At 34.2% G+C, this 18,574-nt stretch overlaps 1 protein-coding gene across 1 annotated transcript in view; it reads left to right on the forward strand.

Moving 5' to 3' along the window:
• Positions 1-3,927: 3,927 nt before the first annotated feature.
• shot (dystonin-like protein short stop) overlaps positions 3,928-18,574 on the forward strand; it is an 852,754-nt gene continuing 838,107 nt past the window's right edge. The window contains exon 1 of the mRNA XM_017608278.1: positions 3,928-4,037. Coding sequence (XP_017463767.1) covers positions 3,944-4,037 — 94 coding nt within the window. The 5' untranslated portion in view covers positions 3,928-3,943. The remainder of the gene's footprint in view (positions 4,038-18,574) is intronic.

An 18,574-nucleotide genomic window follows, 5' to 3' on the forward strand; every position in this document is an offset into this window, starting at 1 on the left:
TTGCAAAACATTTTTGATTTTTACTTGATCTTAACGGTTTGTTTGCGCTGCGGTCATTTTACCAAGGAATGAAACCGAAACCGTAACCGTTTAAAACCGTTTCGTTTTTCAAAACCGAAACCGAAACCGTAACCGTTATCTTGACCTGAAAAGGAACGAAACCGAAACCGTTTCATAAATTTATAAAAATCATCTGCATGATCTAGCAACCAATATTTTTTTTCTTCAGTAGCATATCCGTTTCGCAAAAAATGACTTGCATGACAAATTTGTTGACTAGTATGCGGAAACAAATCACAGACATCGTGGAGCTACTTGAACCATCATACGCTGCCACTAAAAAGCTGCAAGTGGAACAGCTGGTACTCGGAGATTTTTTCGCAATATGGTCACAATAGGTTTGTATAGTAACCAATAGACAATACTAATTTGTACTGGAACCTGCAAATTTTTACTGGAAAAGTGTATGATAACCCAAAAAATTTGCAGGTGAGCACTGAATCGAGAGCGTAACAACACAGGAGAGCTGCGAATTCTTGCCAGTGAAATTTTTACTAGCAGAAATTAGCTAGCAGAAGAAGAAGAAGAATAAATGTCAAAAGCCGCCATTGGTTGGATTGGTTTAGCACAAACAAAAGTAAAATGAGTGGAAATAAAAATATTAATGATGTACTGGACTGTGTAAGTGCTTGTGTGTAAAGCGAAGTGTTTTAAACTGATCTATAAATTGTAAAATGTTTACAGCAGAATGTCAAAACAGTGCAACAACTGTTCACTTGCAAGTTTATGCTAGTTTTGTGTTCAATAACTTTTTCTGCTAGTTTTCTCTTCTCAATTTTACGCCCTATTTTGCTTTTAGGCTCTCGCTGCAATGTTTTACTGGAGAAGTTACTATACAAACCTAATGTAAATCTAAAAAAAAAAAATTCTTCACTAGCTTCGCATTTTTGTTCCGAAATTACAAGAAGGGAGGCCATTTCATTTAACAATGACGGATGGTTATTTTCATGGATCCGCACTACAACATTATTTTATCTGCTGCAAAAAGAGAAAAAGCTATTGCGTTACAAACAAATCTTTTCTGCAGAATGCCTGCAGAGGAAAATACCATGAGCATAAGCAGTAATGAAAGCTGTGCCCACAATCAAAATGAGACCAATTCTGAAGACGAGTCTGATGATTTTGAATTAATGCTGTCTCAGTTAGACGCGAATCGTAACTCCGATTATGTTAATGGACCGAGAAGTTCTGAAATTATCCGTCCTCTCTTAGTTGCCTTTGCCAATCAAAGTCGGCAAGAAGGAAGAATTGATGTTCTATAATATTGGAAAAATGAGTCTTTGCGGAAACCGCACTTAGCTCAGTTAGCTAAAATAGTTGAAAGTGTTGAAAGGCTGTTTTCTGGCCTAAAATTCTTTATGCCACCTAGGAGAGAGTAGTAATGTAGTTGATTCGATTTCGTTGATAAGAACTAATCAATTGTATGGACTAGAAATATTTAAATAAATTTATTAGCTTTTGCGAGTAAGATGTGACTGTTTTTAAACAAAAGATTATTATTATTATATCGACAAAATTTCTGTGAAAATCACACTTATGTATATGTATGTATATCAAATAACTATCAGCAACAACTCATGATATGTGACACGTAAAGTTAAAAGGGACCTACGGTCGGAAAAATTTTTTTTTCACTTTCTCATCGACTCTTATAGTAAACGGGCCACTCTTTCCAATGCAATAAACCGCAGCTTTCTAGCTGCATTCGTTTTTTTACAATTTCTTTTCAAAGTTAGGTACTTTCACAAAAAAAAGTACAAAAAAATCAAATCTGACAAACTATTCTGAAATTAATCAAATTCGCTTGAAACTCGTTACTCGGGGGTTTTCGAACATCGGATTCGTAATAACTGTCCTCGTTTTCGGTGTCAACGACATTTTTGAGTTTCACATGAATCCGAACAAATTTTAAATTTTTTCCGCCATATTGGATCCGCCATTTTGAGTTTTTAAAAACGAACATCGGATTCGTATTCAGCGAAACCAAAAACCCCCGGGTAACGAGTTTCTAGCGATTCCGATCAATTTTTAAAAAAGTCATCCGCCATATTGGATCCGCCATTTTGAATTTTGGAAAACTAACATCGGATTAGTAATCAGCAACCCCGTAAACTCCCGAGTAACGAGTTTCAATCCATTAAAACATTCAGAAGCATCAAAATCAACATGGTAAACTTCAAAGTCGATTTTCTCGAAATCTTTTTTTCTGAGCTTAGGTCCCTTTTTACTTTACGTGTCACATATAAGAAACTAGTAAGCCCGGGCTGACGTTGTCCTGCTACACACCGATACATAGGCAGGTTACATGCATCGTAGATATTATGGGTCTTCGCACCGAAGCTTGGTACTCGGTAACTTGGTGTTCGGTAATTTTTTCCAATGTATTTAGTTTGTGTAACACTATTTTACACAAACAAAGTACATTAGAAAAAATTGCCGGACACCGAGTTACCGAATACCGAGCTCGGTATGAAGACCCATACTGCTTCTTACGGTTCGAAAACGAAATTTACAAAAGATTGTTATTATTGTTCACCACGTTTGAAAAAGAAAAAACGAACTTTGGGTACGGTTCAAATATCTAGGGATAACATTGGATGGTGTTCAAACGGTAAATTTTTTTGCTATCCTACCTATTTCTCCCCAACATAAACGTACATATGAAACGTATCCCCGAATAACATTGGAAAACTCCCACTTCGGATATGGGCAGTTTGTAGTTAGCGTAAACGCACATATCGACACGGGATTTTTAAGAACGTTGCGAGAAGCATAGACAAAATTTCATTGAAATCGGTTAAGCGGTTTCGGAGATTAGCGAAAACGAACACAGTGACACGGAATTTTTATATATTAAGATAAGCACGATGCGAGAAGCGTGGAAAAAATTTCGATGAAAAAAAATATTTTTTCTCGGGTTCACAACTATCCTATCTTTTAAGTTGGAACCAACAATACACACCCACAAAATTTCATTGAAATCGGTTAAGCGGTTTCGGAGATTAGCGTAAACGAACACAGTGACACGGGATTTGTATATATTAAGATAATATAATAAACAAATTTCTGCATTTGTTTGTATAATTGATTCAGAGGTGTTTTCTTGATTTAAATTAAAATTAGTCATAATGTTTAGTTTTACCAAAAGCAAATATTGGAAGGTAAATATTTTTTTTATTTAAGAAAGATTTTTTTTTGTCAAACTTGTTTTCATTTTTTTATTCCAAAACCGAAACTGGAACGAAATCGAAACAAATTTTGAAGAGCGAAACAAACATTATTTTGAATCGGTTTCATTCCTTGCATTTTACACTTGTATATGCTTTTCAATGTACGTGTTTTGTAAGTTTAGACGTTGAGATGATTACCCTTAGCAAGTATCGCAATTTTTTTTTGTACAAATATTAAAACTATTCTGAATTCTAATCTATTTCAAAGTTTTGTCTTCATTAGACTAAAAAAATTATGTTCTGTTAAAGCATTCTGTCAGACTTGCTCTAATAGAACTCATTAGAACTAAAGTTTTTTGTCCCAGAAACTTTGCGGTCGTACTTCCATAACATATCAGATCTACAAATAACTAGTCGATATTATTTACGGTGCTTAGTGGCTTTGCCTGTTGTTTTTGCCGAGAACTTAACAAAATCGATATTGCCAATATGCAAATATGAATAAGTAATTGTGTTTTAATGGACTTTTATTAAATACTAATGTAGCTTGAATACTTACTTTCTTTTATGTTTTAATTTCATTTTATATAACGCACATAATTTTAGAAAGGCCTGCTGAATTTAATCAAATATTTAAACGGCGATAACGTAAATGATATGTTTCAAGGGCTTCACTGATGTCAGCCAATAATTGATTTGAATTGGAGAAAAGTATGGATCGAGAAAGCCTCAGCGAATGGGCTAAGGATAAACCACTTAGTATTTTACAACTTGATTCAGCTGACAGAGCCGTCCTTCGAATAGCCGGTAAGTACATAAAACGAAGAAACAATTTTGTTTGTTAGTGAATGGAAAATTAATACTTGGAGCGTGGCTGGTACTCATGGTGATTTCGTTTCTTCCAAAAAATGTTGCCCTTCCACTTTCATTTCAATTCATTTATTAATCAATGCATTAGTACAGTAACGTCAACGTCATTATAAATTAAATGTGGAAAGTGCTTATCGATCCCAGATCTGTAAAAAAATCATTAAAGGTCAAAGATCACATAAATTGATTTTTACCATTTTTCTGCTATCATAAAAATAGGTTGGACAAAAGTGTAGATTATGCAATTATCTCTAAAACCCGTTATGAAATTTTTTTTTAAGAGTCACCATTTCTGGGATATAACGACTCGATTGACATCCGTTTTGTAATAATTCATCTATATTTATATACATATATAAAATTGTTGTGTTCGTATGTCACGGTCGTCAAAACTCGAGAACGGCTGAACCGATTTGGATAATTTTGTATTGTTCGGTATAATACCAGAACCAATGATATCGTAAACAATTGGAGGATTGCCACCTATTTGAAAATTTTTAAACCCAATTATATTGATAAAATAAATAAGTTATTACAATATGGGTATCATATTGTATAGAGGTTTAAGAAAGATGACCGCTGGAAATATTTTTGACGAGGGTTGCCACCTATTTGAAAATTTTAACTCAGTCAAATTGATAAAATAAACGAAATATTGCCATGTGGGTGTCAAACTAAAGAGTTTTAAGAAGGCTTACAACCGAAAATATGTTTGAAGAAAATTTTGAAAATTTTTAAACCCAATTATATTGATAAAATAAATAAGTTATTACAATATGGGTATCATATTGTATAGAGGTTTAAGAAAGATGACCGCTGGAAATATTTTTGACGAGGGTTGCCACCTATTTGAAAATTTTAACTCAGTCAAATTGATAAAATAAACGAAATATTGCCATGTGGGTGTCAAACTAAAGAGTTTTAAGAAGGCTTACAACCGAAAATATGTTTGAAGAAAATTTTGAAAATTTTTAAACCCAATTATATTGATAAAATAAATAAGTTATTACAATATGGGTATCATATTATATAGAGGTTTAAGAAAGATGACCGCTGGAAATACTTTTGAGGAGTGTTGCCACCAATTTTAAAATTTTAACTCAATCATATTAAATGAAATATTGCAATGTGGGTATAAAATTAAATGAAATATTGCAATGTGGGTATAAAATTAAATAGGGTTAAATAAGATATGTGCTGGAATACTTTTGAGGAGGGTGCCACCTATTTGAAAATTTTAACTCATTTAAATTGATAAAGTAAATGAAATATTCGAATGTGGTTATAAAATTAAATGGGGGTAAGAAAGATATATGCTGGAATACTTTTGAGGAGGGTGCCACCTATTTGAAAATTTTAACTCATTTAAATTGATAAAGTAAATGAAATATTCGAATGTGGTTATAAAATTAAATGGGGGTAAGAAAGATATATGCTGGAATACTTTTGAGGAGGGTGCCACCTATTTGAAAATTTTAACTCATTTAAATTGATAAAGTAAATGAAATATTCGAATGTGGTTATAAAATTAAATGGGGGTAAGAAAGATATATGCTGGAATACTTTTGAGGAGGGTGCCACCTATTTGAAAATTTTAACTCATTTAAATTGATAAAGTAAATGAAATATTCGAATGTGGTTATAAAATTAAATGGGGGTAAGAAAGATATATGCTGGAATACTTTTGAGGAGGGTGCCACCTATTTGAAAATTTTAACTCATTTAAATTGATAAAGTAAATGAAATATTCGAATGTGGTTATAAAATTAAATGGGGGTAAGAAAGATATATGCTGGAATACTTTTGAGGAGGGTGCCACCTATTTGAAAATTTTAACTCATTTAAATTGATAAAGTAAATGAAATATTCGAATGTGGTTATAAAATTAAATGGGGGTAAGAAAGATATATGCTGGAATACTTTTGAGGAGGGTTGCCACCTGTTTGAAAATTCAACACAATTTAAAAGTAAAATGAATGACCTATTACAATATAGGTATCAAATTAAAGAGGTCTAGGAAACATGACAGTTGGAAATATTTTTGAGAAGGGTTGCCACCTATTTGAAAATTTTAGTTCAGTTAAATTGATAAAATAAATGAAGTCTTTCAATATGGGTATCAAACTTTAGATTTTTAAGAAGTCTTACAGCCGAAAATATGTTTGAGGGTTGTTATCTGTTTTAAAATTTAACTCAATTTAATTGAAAAAATAAATAACTTATTATATAGGTGTCAAATTAAAGAGGTTTAAGAAATATGACTTTTGGAGGCATTTTTGAAGAGGGTTTCCACCTATTTACATACAAATTTCAACTCAGTTAAATTGATAAATAAATGCAATATTGCAATGTGGTTATAAAATTAAACAGTTTTCAGAAAGATAACTGTTGGAAATATTTTTGAGAACGGCTGCCACCTATTTGAAAACTTTAACTCGGTTAAAGTGATAAAATAAATGAAATACTGCCATGTGGGTATCAAGTAAAATAGGTATCAGAAGGATTACTCTTGGAAATATTTTTGAGGAGGTTTGTCACCTATTTAAAAATTTTAACTCGGCTAAATTGATAAAATAAATGAAATACTGCCATGTGGGTATCAAGTAAAATAGGTATCAGAAGGATTACTCTTGGAAATATTTTTGAGGAGGTTTGTCACCTATTTAAAAATTTTAACTCGGCTAAATTGATAAAATAAATGAAATACTGCCATGTGGGTATCAAGTAAAATAGGTATCAGAAGGATTACTCTTGGAAATATTTTTGAGGAGGTTTGTCACCTATTTAAAAATTTTAACTCGGCTAAATTGATAAAATAAATGAAATATTGCAATGTGTGTATCAAATTAAATAGGTTTCAGAAAGATAACTGTTGGAAACACTTTTTACGTGGGTTGCCACCTATTTTAAAATTTTAACTCAATTACATTGATAAAATAAATGAAGTATTGCCATTTGGGTGTCGAAACTAAATAGTTTTAAGAAGGCTTACAGTAGAAAATATATTTGAGGAGGATTACCACCTGGTTCAAAATTTAACTCAATTTAATTGATAAAATAAATGACATATTACAATAGAAAGATGACAGTAGGAAATATTTTTTNTATTGCCATTTGGGTGTCGAAACTAAATAGTTTTAAGAAGGCTTACAGTAGAAAATATATTTGAGGAGGATTACCACCTGGTTCAAAATTTAACTCAATTTAATTGATAAAATAAATGAAATATTGCAATGTCGGTTACAAGATTTAGATTCTTAAGGTTTACGGCCGAAAATATATTTGAGGAGGGTTGCCACCGGTTTGAAAATTTGACTCAATTTGCATAATTGATAAAATAAATGACATATTACAATAGAAAGATGACAGTAGGAAATATTTTTTAGGAGGTCTGCCACCTATTTGAAAATTTTAACTCAGTTAAATTGATAAAATAAATGAAATATTGCAATGTCGGTTACAAGATTTAGATTCTTAAGGTTTACGGCCGAAAATATATTTGAGGAGGGTTGCCACCGGTTTGAAAATTTGACTCAATTTGCATAATTGATAAAATAAATGACTTATTAAAATATAGGTATTAAATTAAGGAGGTTTAAGGTGGATGACTGTTGGAAATATTTTTGAGGAGAGTTGCCACCTTTTTGAAAATTTGAACTCGAAAGCTTAGTATGTTGCACCAATGTATTTTCAATATAAACCGATGAAATAAATAAACCAACGAAAATTTCGTCCTTTGTCAAATATGTTTGATTTATTATTATTTATTTATGGATATGTACAAATGTAAAGCGGATACGGACGATGTGTGGTGACTGACGGTCGTTCCTGGTTGAATACGGGAAAATAAGTACCCGCGCTATTTTCAATAGAATTGAGTTCAATCTCAAAGCAATAAAACTGTTTGGAGGGGAAATTAAAAGATAATTAATTTGGCGGGAAAACCTTATGACAGTTTCTAATAAATACATGTGTGCGCACATATGTATATTATTAAACATTAAGGTGGACCGTTGATTAAGTAAATGAAACATTGCAATGTGGGTATCAAACTAGAGAGTTTTAAGAAGACTTACAATCGAAAATACGTTTGAGGTACAATATGGGTGATTTGGAAATATTTTTAATAGGATTATCAGCTATCTAAAAGTAAAAAGTATTGAAATTAAATAAAATATTACATAACTGGTGCCAAACGAAAAGTGTGTGCGAAAGCTTTACTAGGGCATTTTTTTTAATCTTTCCACTTAGCCAAAATCCGAACTGTTTAAATAAATATAGAATTTACAACATCTTATAAAACGAAGTGATCATATTATCAACGAAGAGCTGGCACACAAATTACTTAATGTAAAAAATTAATAAACAAGTAATTTTTAAGCAAAAAACACACCGACTCCAATTCTCATATACAAATTTAATAGTACCGTTAATTTTTTCATGATCCAATGATCGGATCTAAACCTAATTAGTATGGGATCACCTGGAAATCGGTTGACGTGGTCCAAAGTTGTGCGGTAACATACAACAAAAAAAAATATTCTGACGATTGGTAACCTTCTCCTTTTTTGAAGTCGGCTAAAAACTACTGAAACAAATAACAAAATGATAAAAGAGTAACGAAACAAATAACTATCGCATGAAAGGTGTTTAAAAAATACTTAATGAAAACTTAAAATTGTTGACACCATTCCTTAGCCTTATAAATCAGTTATCTTTTAGTCGTAAACAATTTCGTTTGGAGTCGCCATAGCCTACTACGTATATTGCGAGTAAAGAAATTTTGGATAACATGAGATAATATTATTATGATTATGATTATTACTATTGTGAACTCCTATTCCCGATCAAGGATTCCGAAATTAAAGCGAACGCGGAAGGGCATTTACGATCGCATCTTGCAAATGTTAAGATAATAAGAGCTGCAGGACTGAACCATGTAGGAACATTTTTTTACAAGGGCGTGTAATTTCTGGTGTGTGCCGATGGTATCGACATTATCGGTAACAAAAATCGCGAAGTCTCTTCTGCCTTTTCCAAGCTGGATAAGGAATGCGCCTGGTGATAAACGAGGACAAGACGAAGTATCTCCTGTCATAAAAAAACAGTCAGCGCATTCGCGCCTTAGAACCCACGTCACTGTTGACAGTCAAGAAAGTGGATAATTTCGTTTTCTAGGGAACCACCGTTATCACCGATAAAAATATCAGCATGGAAAACCCACGCAGAATCACTCTTGCCAACAAGTGCTACTTTGGACTGAGTAGGCAATTCGGGAGTAAAGTCCTTTCTCGACGTACAAAAACCGCACTCTATAAGGCACTCATCATGCCCGAGCTGTTATATGTATGTCGCAGAAGCTTAGACAATGACAACATTCGATGAGGCGGCTCTTGGAGTATTCGAGTGAAAGATCTTACGGAAGATTTACAGGCTTCTACGCGTGGGCGTGGGTAATGCTCCAGGTCGCACTTTGGAAAAGTATGGTTTAGATTTAGATGCGGATTGCTTCTCAGATGTTGCGTGTTCCTGTGTCGGCAAACCAGATATCCTTGATATCTATGCAGAGAATGGAAAACCATCAAATATTGTGTGCACACAAGTACTTATTACATAACCAACCACATATGAAACGTATGCTTTGTTTCGTTAATAATTGATCATCCATATAACAGGAATATGCCACAGCAAATCGTGACAGGGTACAGCTAGTACATATATATAAATGTTGTGTTCGTATGTCACGGTCGTCAAAACTCGAAAACGGCTGAACCGATTTGAATAATTTTTTTTGTATTGTTCGGTATAAGACCAGCACCAATGATATCGCAAAAATTTGGAGGGTTGCCACCTATTTGAGAATTTTTAAACCCAATTATATTGATAAAATGAATTATTACAATATGGGTATCAAATTAAAGAGGTTTAAGATATATAACTGTTGGAAATATTTTTGAGCAGGGTTGCCACCTACTTATAAATTTTAACTCAGTCAAATTGTTAAAAATAAATGAAATATTGCCATGTGGGTATAAATTTGAATAGTTTTAAGAAATATATATTCTGGAAATAGCTTTGAGGAGGGTTGGCACCTATTTGAAAATTTTAACTCAGTTAAATTGATAAAGTAAATGAAATATTTCCCATGTGGATGTCAAACTAAAGAGTTTTAAGAAGGCTTACGCCGAAAATATGTTTGAGGAGGGTTGCCACCTGTTGTAAAATTTAACTAAATTTAAAGATAAAATGATTGACCTAGTACAATATAGGTATCAAATTAAAGAGACCTAAAAAAATTACTGTTTGAAATATATTTGAAGAGGGTTGCCACCTATTTGAAAATTTTAGTTCAGTTAAATTGATAAAATAAATGAAGTACGGCAATATACATAAAATATATATGTACATTTTTATGAAGGCTTACAGCCGAAAATATGTGTGAGGGTTGCCATCTGTTTGAAAATTTAACTCAATTTAATTGATAAAATGAGTAACTTTTATAGGTATCAAATTAAAATGGTTTAGGAAATGTGACAGTGTGGAGACAGTTTTGAAGAGGGTTGCCACCTATTTAAAAGTTTTGATTCAGTTAAATTGATAAAATAAATGAAGTATTGCCATGTGGGTATCAAACTAAAGAGTTTTCAGCAGAAAATATGTTTGAGGAGGGTTACCACCTGTTTGAAAATCTAACTCAATTTAATTGATAGAATAAACGACATATTACAATATAAGTATAAAATTAAAGAGGTTTACGAAAGATGACTGTAGGAAATATTTTTTAGGAGGGTTTCCATCTGTTTGAAAATTTAGCTCAAGTTAATTGATAAAATAAATAACTTATATCGGTATCCAATTAAAGAGGTTTAGCAAATATGATCGACTAAAAATTTAAACTGTTAAATTGATAAAATAAATGCAATATTGCAATGTGGGTATCAAATTAAATAAGTTTCAGAAAGATAACCATTGGAAATATTTTTGAGGAGCGTTGCCACCTATTTGGAAATTTTAGTTCAGTTAAATTGATAAAATAAATGAAATATTGCAATGTAGGTATTAAACCAAATAGGTTTCAGAAATATAACTGTTGGAAATATTTTTGAGGAGGGTTGCCACCTTTTTGAAAATTTTAACTCAGTTAAATTGATAAAATAAATGGAATATGTATGCCAAGTGGGTGTCAAACTAAAGAGTTTTAAGAAGGCTTACAGCAGAATATATGTTTGAGAAGAGTTACCACCTTTTGGAAAATCAAACCCAATTTAAATGATAACATAATTGACATATTACAATATAGCTATCAAATTAAAGAGATTTATGAAAAATTACTGTAGGAAATATTTTTGAGGAGGGCTGCCACCTATTTGAAAATTTTAACTCAGTTAAATTGATAAAATAAATGAAATACTGCAATGTGGGTAAAAAACTTTATATTCTTAAGAAGGCTTAGAGTCGAAAATACATTTGAGGAGGGTCTCCACCTGTTTGAAAATTTAACTCAATTTACATAATTGATAAAATAAAAGACTTATTACAATTTAGGTATCAAATTTAAGAGGTTTAAGAAAGATGACTGTTGGAAATATTTTTGAGAAGAGTTGCCACCTTTTTGAAAATTTGAACTCGAAAGCTCAGTATGTTGCCGTAAGTTGCACCAATGTATTTCCAATATAAACCGATAAAATAAATATACCAATGAAAAATTAAGCCTTTGTCAAATTCTTCTTCTTCTTTTTTGGCGCTGTAACCACCTAAGCGATGTTGGCTGAGTTCAGCAAAGCACGCCAGTCGTTTCTCCTCTGTGCCAACTGACGCCAATTGGAAACGCCAAGTGAAGCCAAGTTCTTCTCCACCTGATCTTTCCATCGCAGTGGGGGCCTCCCTCTTCCTCTGCTACCATCAGCGGGTTCCGAGTTGAATACTTTCAGAGCTGGAGCGTCGGTGTCCATTCGAACGACATGACCAAGCCAGCGGAGCCGCTGTATTTTAATTCGCTGCACTATGTCCATATCGTTGTAAAGCTCATACAGCTCATCGTTCCATCGTCTGCGGTACTCGCCGTCGCCAACGCGTAAAGGACCGTAAATCTTCCGCAAAATCTTTCTCTCAAACACCCCAAGAGCCGCCTCATCGGATGTTGTCATTGTCCATGCTTCTGCGCCATATACCAGCACGGGCATGATGAGTGACTTATAGAGCGTGGTTTTCGTACGTCGAGAGAGGACTTTACTCCTGAATTGCCTACTCAGTCCAAAGTAGCACTTGTTGGCAAGAGTGATTCTACGTTGGATTTCAATGCTGACATTATTATCGGTGTTAATGCTGGTTCCCAAGTAAACGAAATTCTCTACTTTCTCGAAATTGTAACTGTCAACAGTGACGTGGGTGCCAAGGCGCGAATGTGCTGACTGTTTGTTTGATGACAGGAGATACTTCGTCTTGTCCTCGTTTACCACCAGACCCATTCGCTTTGCTTCCCTATCCAACTTGGAAAAGGCAGAACAGACTTCGCGGTTTTTGTTACCGATGATGTCGATATCACGTATAAATTTTGGCCCCGATTAGAGTCGGTTAAGGTGTAAAAATTCAGATTACCTTATGAAAACGTCGACTTTAGTCATCGATTTTGGGTATGAGTTGACAAAAAAAGTAATTTTAATTTTTTGAGTCTGTATAGAGGAATCTGAACTTTGGCTCCTGTGCGACACGCCTTAACCCTCTCCAATCGGGACCAAAATTTATATGTGATATCGACATCATCGGTAACAAAAAGCGAATTCCCAACCAATGATTCCCAAATTAAGTGAAAACAGAAGGGCATTTGCGATCACATGATTCAAATGTTAAAATAATAAGATCTGCAGAAGTGAAATTTTTTTTTACAAGGGCGTGTAATTTCTGGCGTGTGCATATGACATCGACATCGTTGGTAACAAAAATCGCGAAGTCTATTCTGCCTTTTCCAAGATGGATAAGGAAGCAAAGCGAATGCGCCTGGTGGTAAACGAGGACAAGGCGAAGTATTTCTTGTCATAAAATATACAGTCAGCGCATTCGCGCCCTGGAACCCACGTCTCTGTTGACAGTTATAATTTCGCGAAAGTGGAGAATTTCGTTTACTAGAGAATCAGCATTATCACCGATAAAAATATATGAGTAGGCAATTCGGGAGTAAAGTTCTCTCTCAACGTACAAAAACCGCACTCTATAAGTCACTCATCATGCCCGTGCTGGTATATGGCGTATAAGGCGTGCTGGCTTGGCTATGTCGGTCGAAGGGACACCGACGCTCCAGCTCTGAAAGTATTCAACTCGGAACCCGCTGGTGGTATCAGGGAAAGAGGGAGGCCCCACTGCAATGGAAAGACCAAGTTGGCACAGAGAGAAATTACTGGCGTTCTTTGTCGAGCTCGGCCAAAATTAGTTAGGTGGTTACAGAGCCACAAGTAGAAGAAGAGTATGCAAATGATAAATGACGGGGGACATTCTTCTTGGATGAGCCTGGAGGAACCAGGAAAATATTCCTTATCAGATTGATCTTGGCAACGGTTCGATCACAAAATTACATAACCTTAGCTATCGCTTCGTGTGGAATTGCTGCGACAGTGTTACCAGGTGGAAGCACGTTGAACATATAAATCATCGAAACTCCCACATGCAACATTTCCAGAGCATCCGGTACGGAAAAAGTATTACAAAAGTTAAAATTCATTTTTTGGGATGAGTGCACGATGCACATAAAAAATCGCTTGAGGTTCTTGATCGATTGTTGCGAGATTTGCGTGGAAACGTTCAACCATTCGAAAATGCATTAATATTCCTCGCAGGAGATTTTACGCGAACATTGTCTGTACTTTCTCTATTAACACTGGCGGGAGATTAATGTTTGCCTGAACTAGTCAACAGTGTGGTAAGACGAACATACATACACTGCAGCCGAGGTATTATCGCGATAATTAAGGACATTGGGATCGGAAAGCTGCCAGTCAATGAGAGATTGAGACAAATTTTATTGCCTGATAATTTTTTGTGACTTAGAAACATCGAAAGGAGAACTGATCGAAAGAATGTCGACACTAGACACGAATAAAGGCGCGCTAGTGTTTCGACGGCGAAAAAAGACTTATAAAAAAAAGGCGCTTAAGAAAAACTTCGGCGAAGAAAGACGCCTAACCTAGTTGACGGCGAAAAAAGACGCATAATCATAGATTTATACTTGGCCAAGGACTGTCACTTCAGCACTATTCCCCAAAAACTACTAACGGAATGTACATACTATTACACCCGCAAACATAGTTGACCGCGAAAATAAGTTTACGCGTCCTTCTCCGTCAAATATTTTAACGCGTCTTTCTTCGCCGCCAACTATGTCAAGAGTCTTTCTTCGCCGTCAACTATGTTAAGAGTCTTTCTTCGCTGCAGTTTTTATAATGCGCCTTTTTCGCGGTCAACTTTTGTGAAACATCGAAAGCCATCTATATATCGATGTTATTCTGGCGATGTATTTTAGCATCGATGTTCATATTTCCGATGCATCGAAACATCGATGTATCGATGTTACAATCCAAAATTTGCATCCCAGTAGAGCTTACCCTATGCGTGCAAAAGCTCCTGACTCCGCAGGAGTCGCCTGACGACCCCTGTCTGCTTTGATTGCTGGCCGGCTATTTATATAAATTGCCGGCCGCAGTCGCGTCGCATTGTACCGTTGTACTTTATTGTAGTGGTGCTTGAAAAGTATATGTACAATTGTGTGTATATGGCTATGCAAATAATTACTGTACTTCAAAATAACTAGTGTTGTTCAATACTAGGAATGTTAATCCCGGAAGCCCGGGATTATTTGCCTATAATCCCGGGATTTTCGGGATTTGTAATTTACACTGGTGGCAATATAGAAACTCTTTATGTTGACCAGTTTTGGCTATATTTCTGTTGTTTATTTAATATTTAATATTTTTAACCGACTTCCAAAAAAGGAGGAGGTTATCAGTTCGGTGACAGGTAACAAGATCAACGGGAATAAGGTCAATTGACTTTATTTCCCACCCTGGTGCGAAATAAAGTCAATTGACATTATTACCTTTTCAAACGCGAAATAAAGTCAACAAAAATTTGGAAATAAAGTCATTGACTCTATTTCCTCATTCAAATGGAAATAGCGTCAACAATGTTTAAAGTATGTCGATTCATAGAAAAAATTTTGTTCTTACAATAAACATTGCCCCGTAAGTGTTGTTTTTTAATAGATGAAAGAGGTTATTGCCAAATCCTCAGTCTTGTGATATTAATCCACACACAATCATGAACTACCACCAATTGATTTTATTAAAAAAATTTAAATTACGAATATGTAAAAAACACGATGCGGAAAACTAAACGCCTGCGCGCAGCTGGAATACGAGAAATATTTGAAGAAAGTGTGTAGAAATGATCCATAACTTGCAAAACATGTTTCGTTTCCACAAAAATAAAGCGAGCACTATTAAATTGAAAAAACAGTCCATGTCCAAAAACCCCGGAGGAACACTGAAAGAATTCTGTGTTTTAAATTAGCATAGGAAAAGAAACCAACCTTTCTATCAGGAAACAATTATAGAAAAAGACTGTACACTGTATTCATGTTTCCGCCAGGAATTAGATGGCACACTCAACGAGCCAATGTGCCAAAAAGCGGGTATAAACAATTATTGATTATTTAATATCGGAACCAAGATCATATAAGTTAATTCGTTGGTTTTCACACACTTTTGAAACACAAATTATATGCTTTTTTACTGCAGACAAGTTGTTGCCCCAAAACACAACAGAAATCTTCCAATCAGGGCTGCCAACTATCCTTAATTATGAGGTGCCATATTGACGATAAAAAAGTGCAAAAAATAAGGTGTCATTCCTTTTAATCATTCACATTTAGCAAAAAAATAAAGCTACATTTTCCAAACAAAAGTGCAATGATAAAATTAGATAAACCAGTTGAATAGCCTTTATAAATTAGAAAATTTTAGTTGAGAAAAAGAAGTGCACGCAAAGGATTTCACAAAAATGTATTGAAATGTTATTTTTTTTTTACAAAAGTGCCACTTTGGCACTTTGTGCCAAATTGAAAAATTAAGTGCCATTTGAAGTAAAATAGGGACAAATGGCACGGTTTGAGCCAAGTTGGCATCCCTGCTTCCAATAACTTACAAATATAAAAATGTGAAATATCGAGGGCTTGAATTCATTAATGCCCTCTATCTGCAATTTGCACTAAAACTAATTTGTGATTTTAGAAACCATCTGGGATTTATTACCTGTCGTTATATAAGATAGCATTGATATCACTGATGACAGTTAAAGCTTAGGTGGATTTTTATATCAGAATCTCATCTTTGTGAAAAGTGTGCAGATAGAGAGTATTATTGAATATAAGCCCTCGATGTTTAAAATATATAAAAATTTTATTTCAACGTATACAAAAAATAAATCTACCTGCGTTACAACACGCCGGGAGACGGGGAAGGGGGGGCCTCGGCGTAGCGTGACGCGGTGTGCGCGCTAATTAAATTTAATGTTTGAAAGAGAACTAATGTCAATGGATTTTATTTCGTTTTTAAAAAGGTAATAATGTCAATTGACTTTATTTCGCACCAGGGTGGGAAATAAAGTCAATTGTTGAAAAGTATATGTACAATTGTGTGTATATGGCTATGCAAATAATTACTGTACTTCAAAATAACTAGTGTTGTTCAATACTAGGAATGTTAATCCCGGAAGCCCGGGATTATTTGCCTATAATCCCGGGATTTTCGGGATTTGTAATTTACACTGGTGGCAATATAGAAACTCTTTATGTTGACCAGTTTTGGCTATATTTCTGTTGTTTATTTAATATTTAATATTTTTAACCGACTTCCAAAAAAGGAGGAGGTTATCAGTTCGGTGACAGGTAACAAGATCAACGGGAATAAGGTCAATTGACTTTATTTCCCACCCTGGTGCGAAATAAAGTCAATTGACATTATTACCTTTTCAAACGCGAAATAAAGTCAACAAAAATTTGGAAATAAAGTCATTGACTCTATTTCCTCATTCAAATGGAAATAGCGTCAACAATGTTTAAAGTATGTCGATTCATAGAAAAAATTTTGTTCTTACAATAAACATTGCCCCGTAAGTGTTGTTTTTTAATAGATGAAAGAGGTTATTGCCAAATCCTCAGTCTTGTGATATTAATCCACACACAATCATGAACTACCACCAATTGATTTTATTAAAAAAATTTAAATTACGAATATGTAAAAAACACGATGCGGAAAACTAAACGCCTGCGCGCAGCTGGAATACGAGAAATATTTGAAGAAAGTGTGTAGAAATGATCCATAACTTGCAAAACATGTTTCGTTTCCACAAAAATAAAGCGAGCACTATTAAATTGAAAAAACAGTCCATGTCCAAAAACCCCGGAGGAACACTGAAAGAATTCTGTGTTTTAAATTAGCATAGGAAAAGAAACCAACCTTTCTATCAGGAAACAATTATAGAAAAAGACTGTACACTGTATTCATGTTTCCGCCAGGAATTAGATGGCACACTCAACGAGCCAATGTGCCAAAAAGCGGGTATAAACAATTATTGATTATTTAATATCGGAACCAAGATCATATAAGTTAATTCGTTGGTTTTCACACACTTTTGAAACACAAATTATATGCTTTTTTACTGCAGACAAGTTGTTGCCCCAAAACACAACAGAAATCTTCCAATCAGGGCTGCCAACTATCCTTAATTATGAGGTGCCATATTGACGATAAAAAAGTGCAAAAAATAAGGTGTCATTCCTTTTAATCATTCACATTTAGCAAAAAAATAAAGCTACATTTTCCAAACAAAAGTGCAATGATAAAATTAGATAAACCAGTTGAATAGCCTTTATAAATTAGAAAATTTTAGTTGAGAAAAAGAAGTGCACGCAAAGGATTTCACAAAAATGTATTGAAATGTTATTTTTTTTTTACAAAAGTGCCACTTTGGCACTTTGTGCCAAATTGAAAAATTAAGTGCCATTTGAAGTAAAATAGGGACAAATGGCACGGTTTGAGCCAAGTTGGCATCCCTGCTTCCAATAACTTACAAATATAAAAATGTGAAATATCGAGGGCTTGAATTCATTAATGCCCTCTATCTGCAATTTGCACTAAAACTAATTTGTGATTTTAGAAACCATCTGGGATTTATTACCTGTCGTTATATAAGATAGCATTGATATCACTGATGACAGTTAAAGCTTAGGTGGATTTTTATATCAGAATCTCATCTTTATGAAAAGTGTGCAGATAGAGGGTATTATTGAATATAAGCCCTCGATGTTTAAAATATATAAAAATTTTATTTCAACGTATACAAAAAATAAATCTACCTGCGTTACAACACGCCGGGAGACGGGGAAGGGGGGGCCTCGGCGTAGCGTGACGCGGTGTGCGCGCTAA

The sequence above is a fragment of the Rhagoletis zephyria genome, unplaced genomic scaffold, assembly GCF_001687245.7.
Source record: "Rhagoletis zephyria isolate East Lansing unplaced genomic scaffold, Rhagoletis_zephyria_1.1 Rzeph_scaffold_00007, whole genome shotgun sequence".
Taxonomy (NCBI): domain Eukaryota; kingdom Metazoa; phylum Arthropoda; class Insecta; order Diptera; family Tephritidae; genus Rhagoletis; species Rhagoletis zephyria.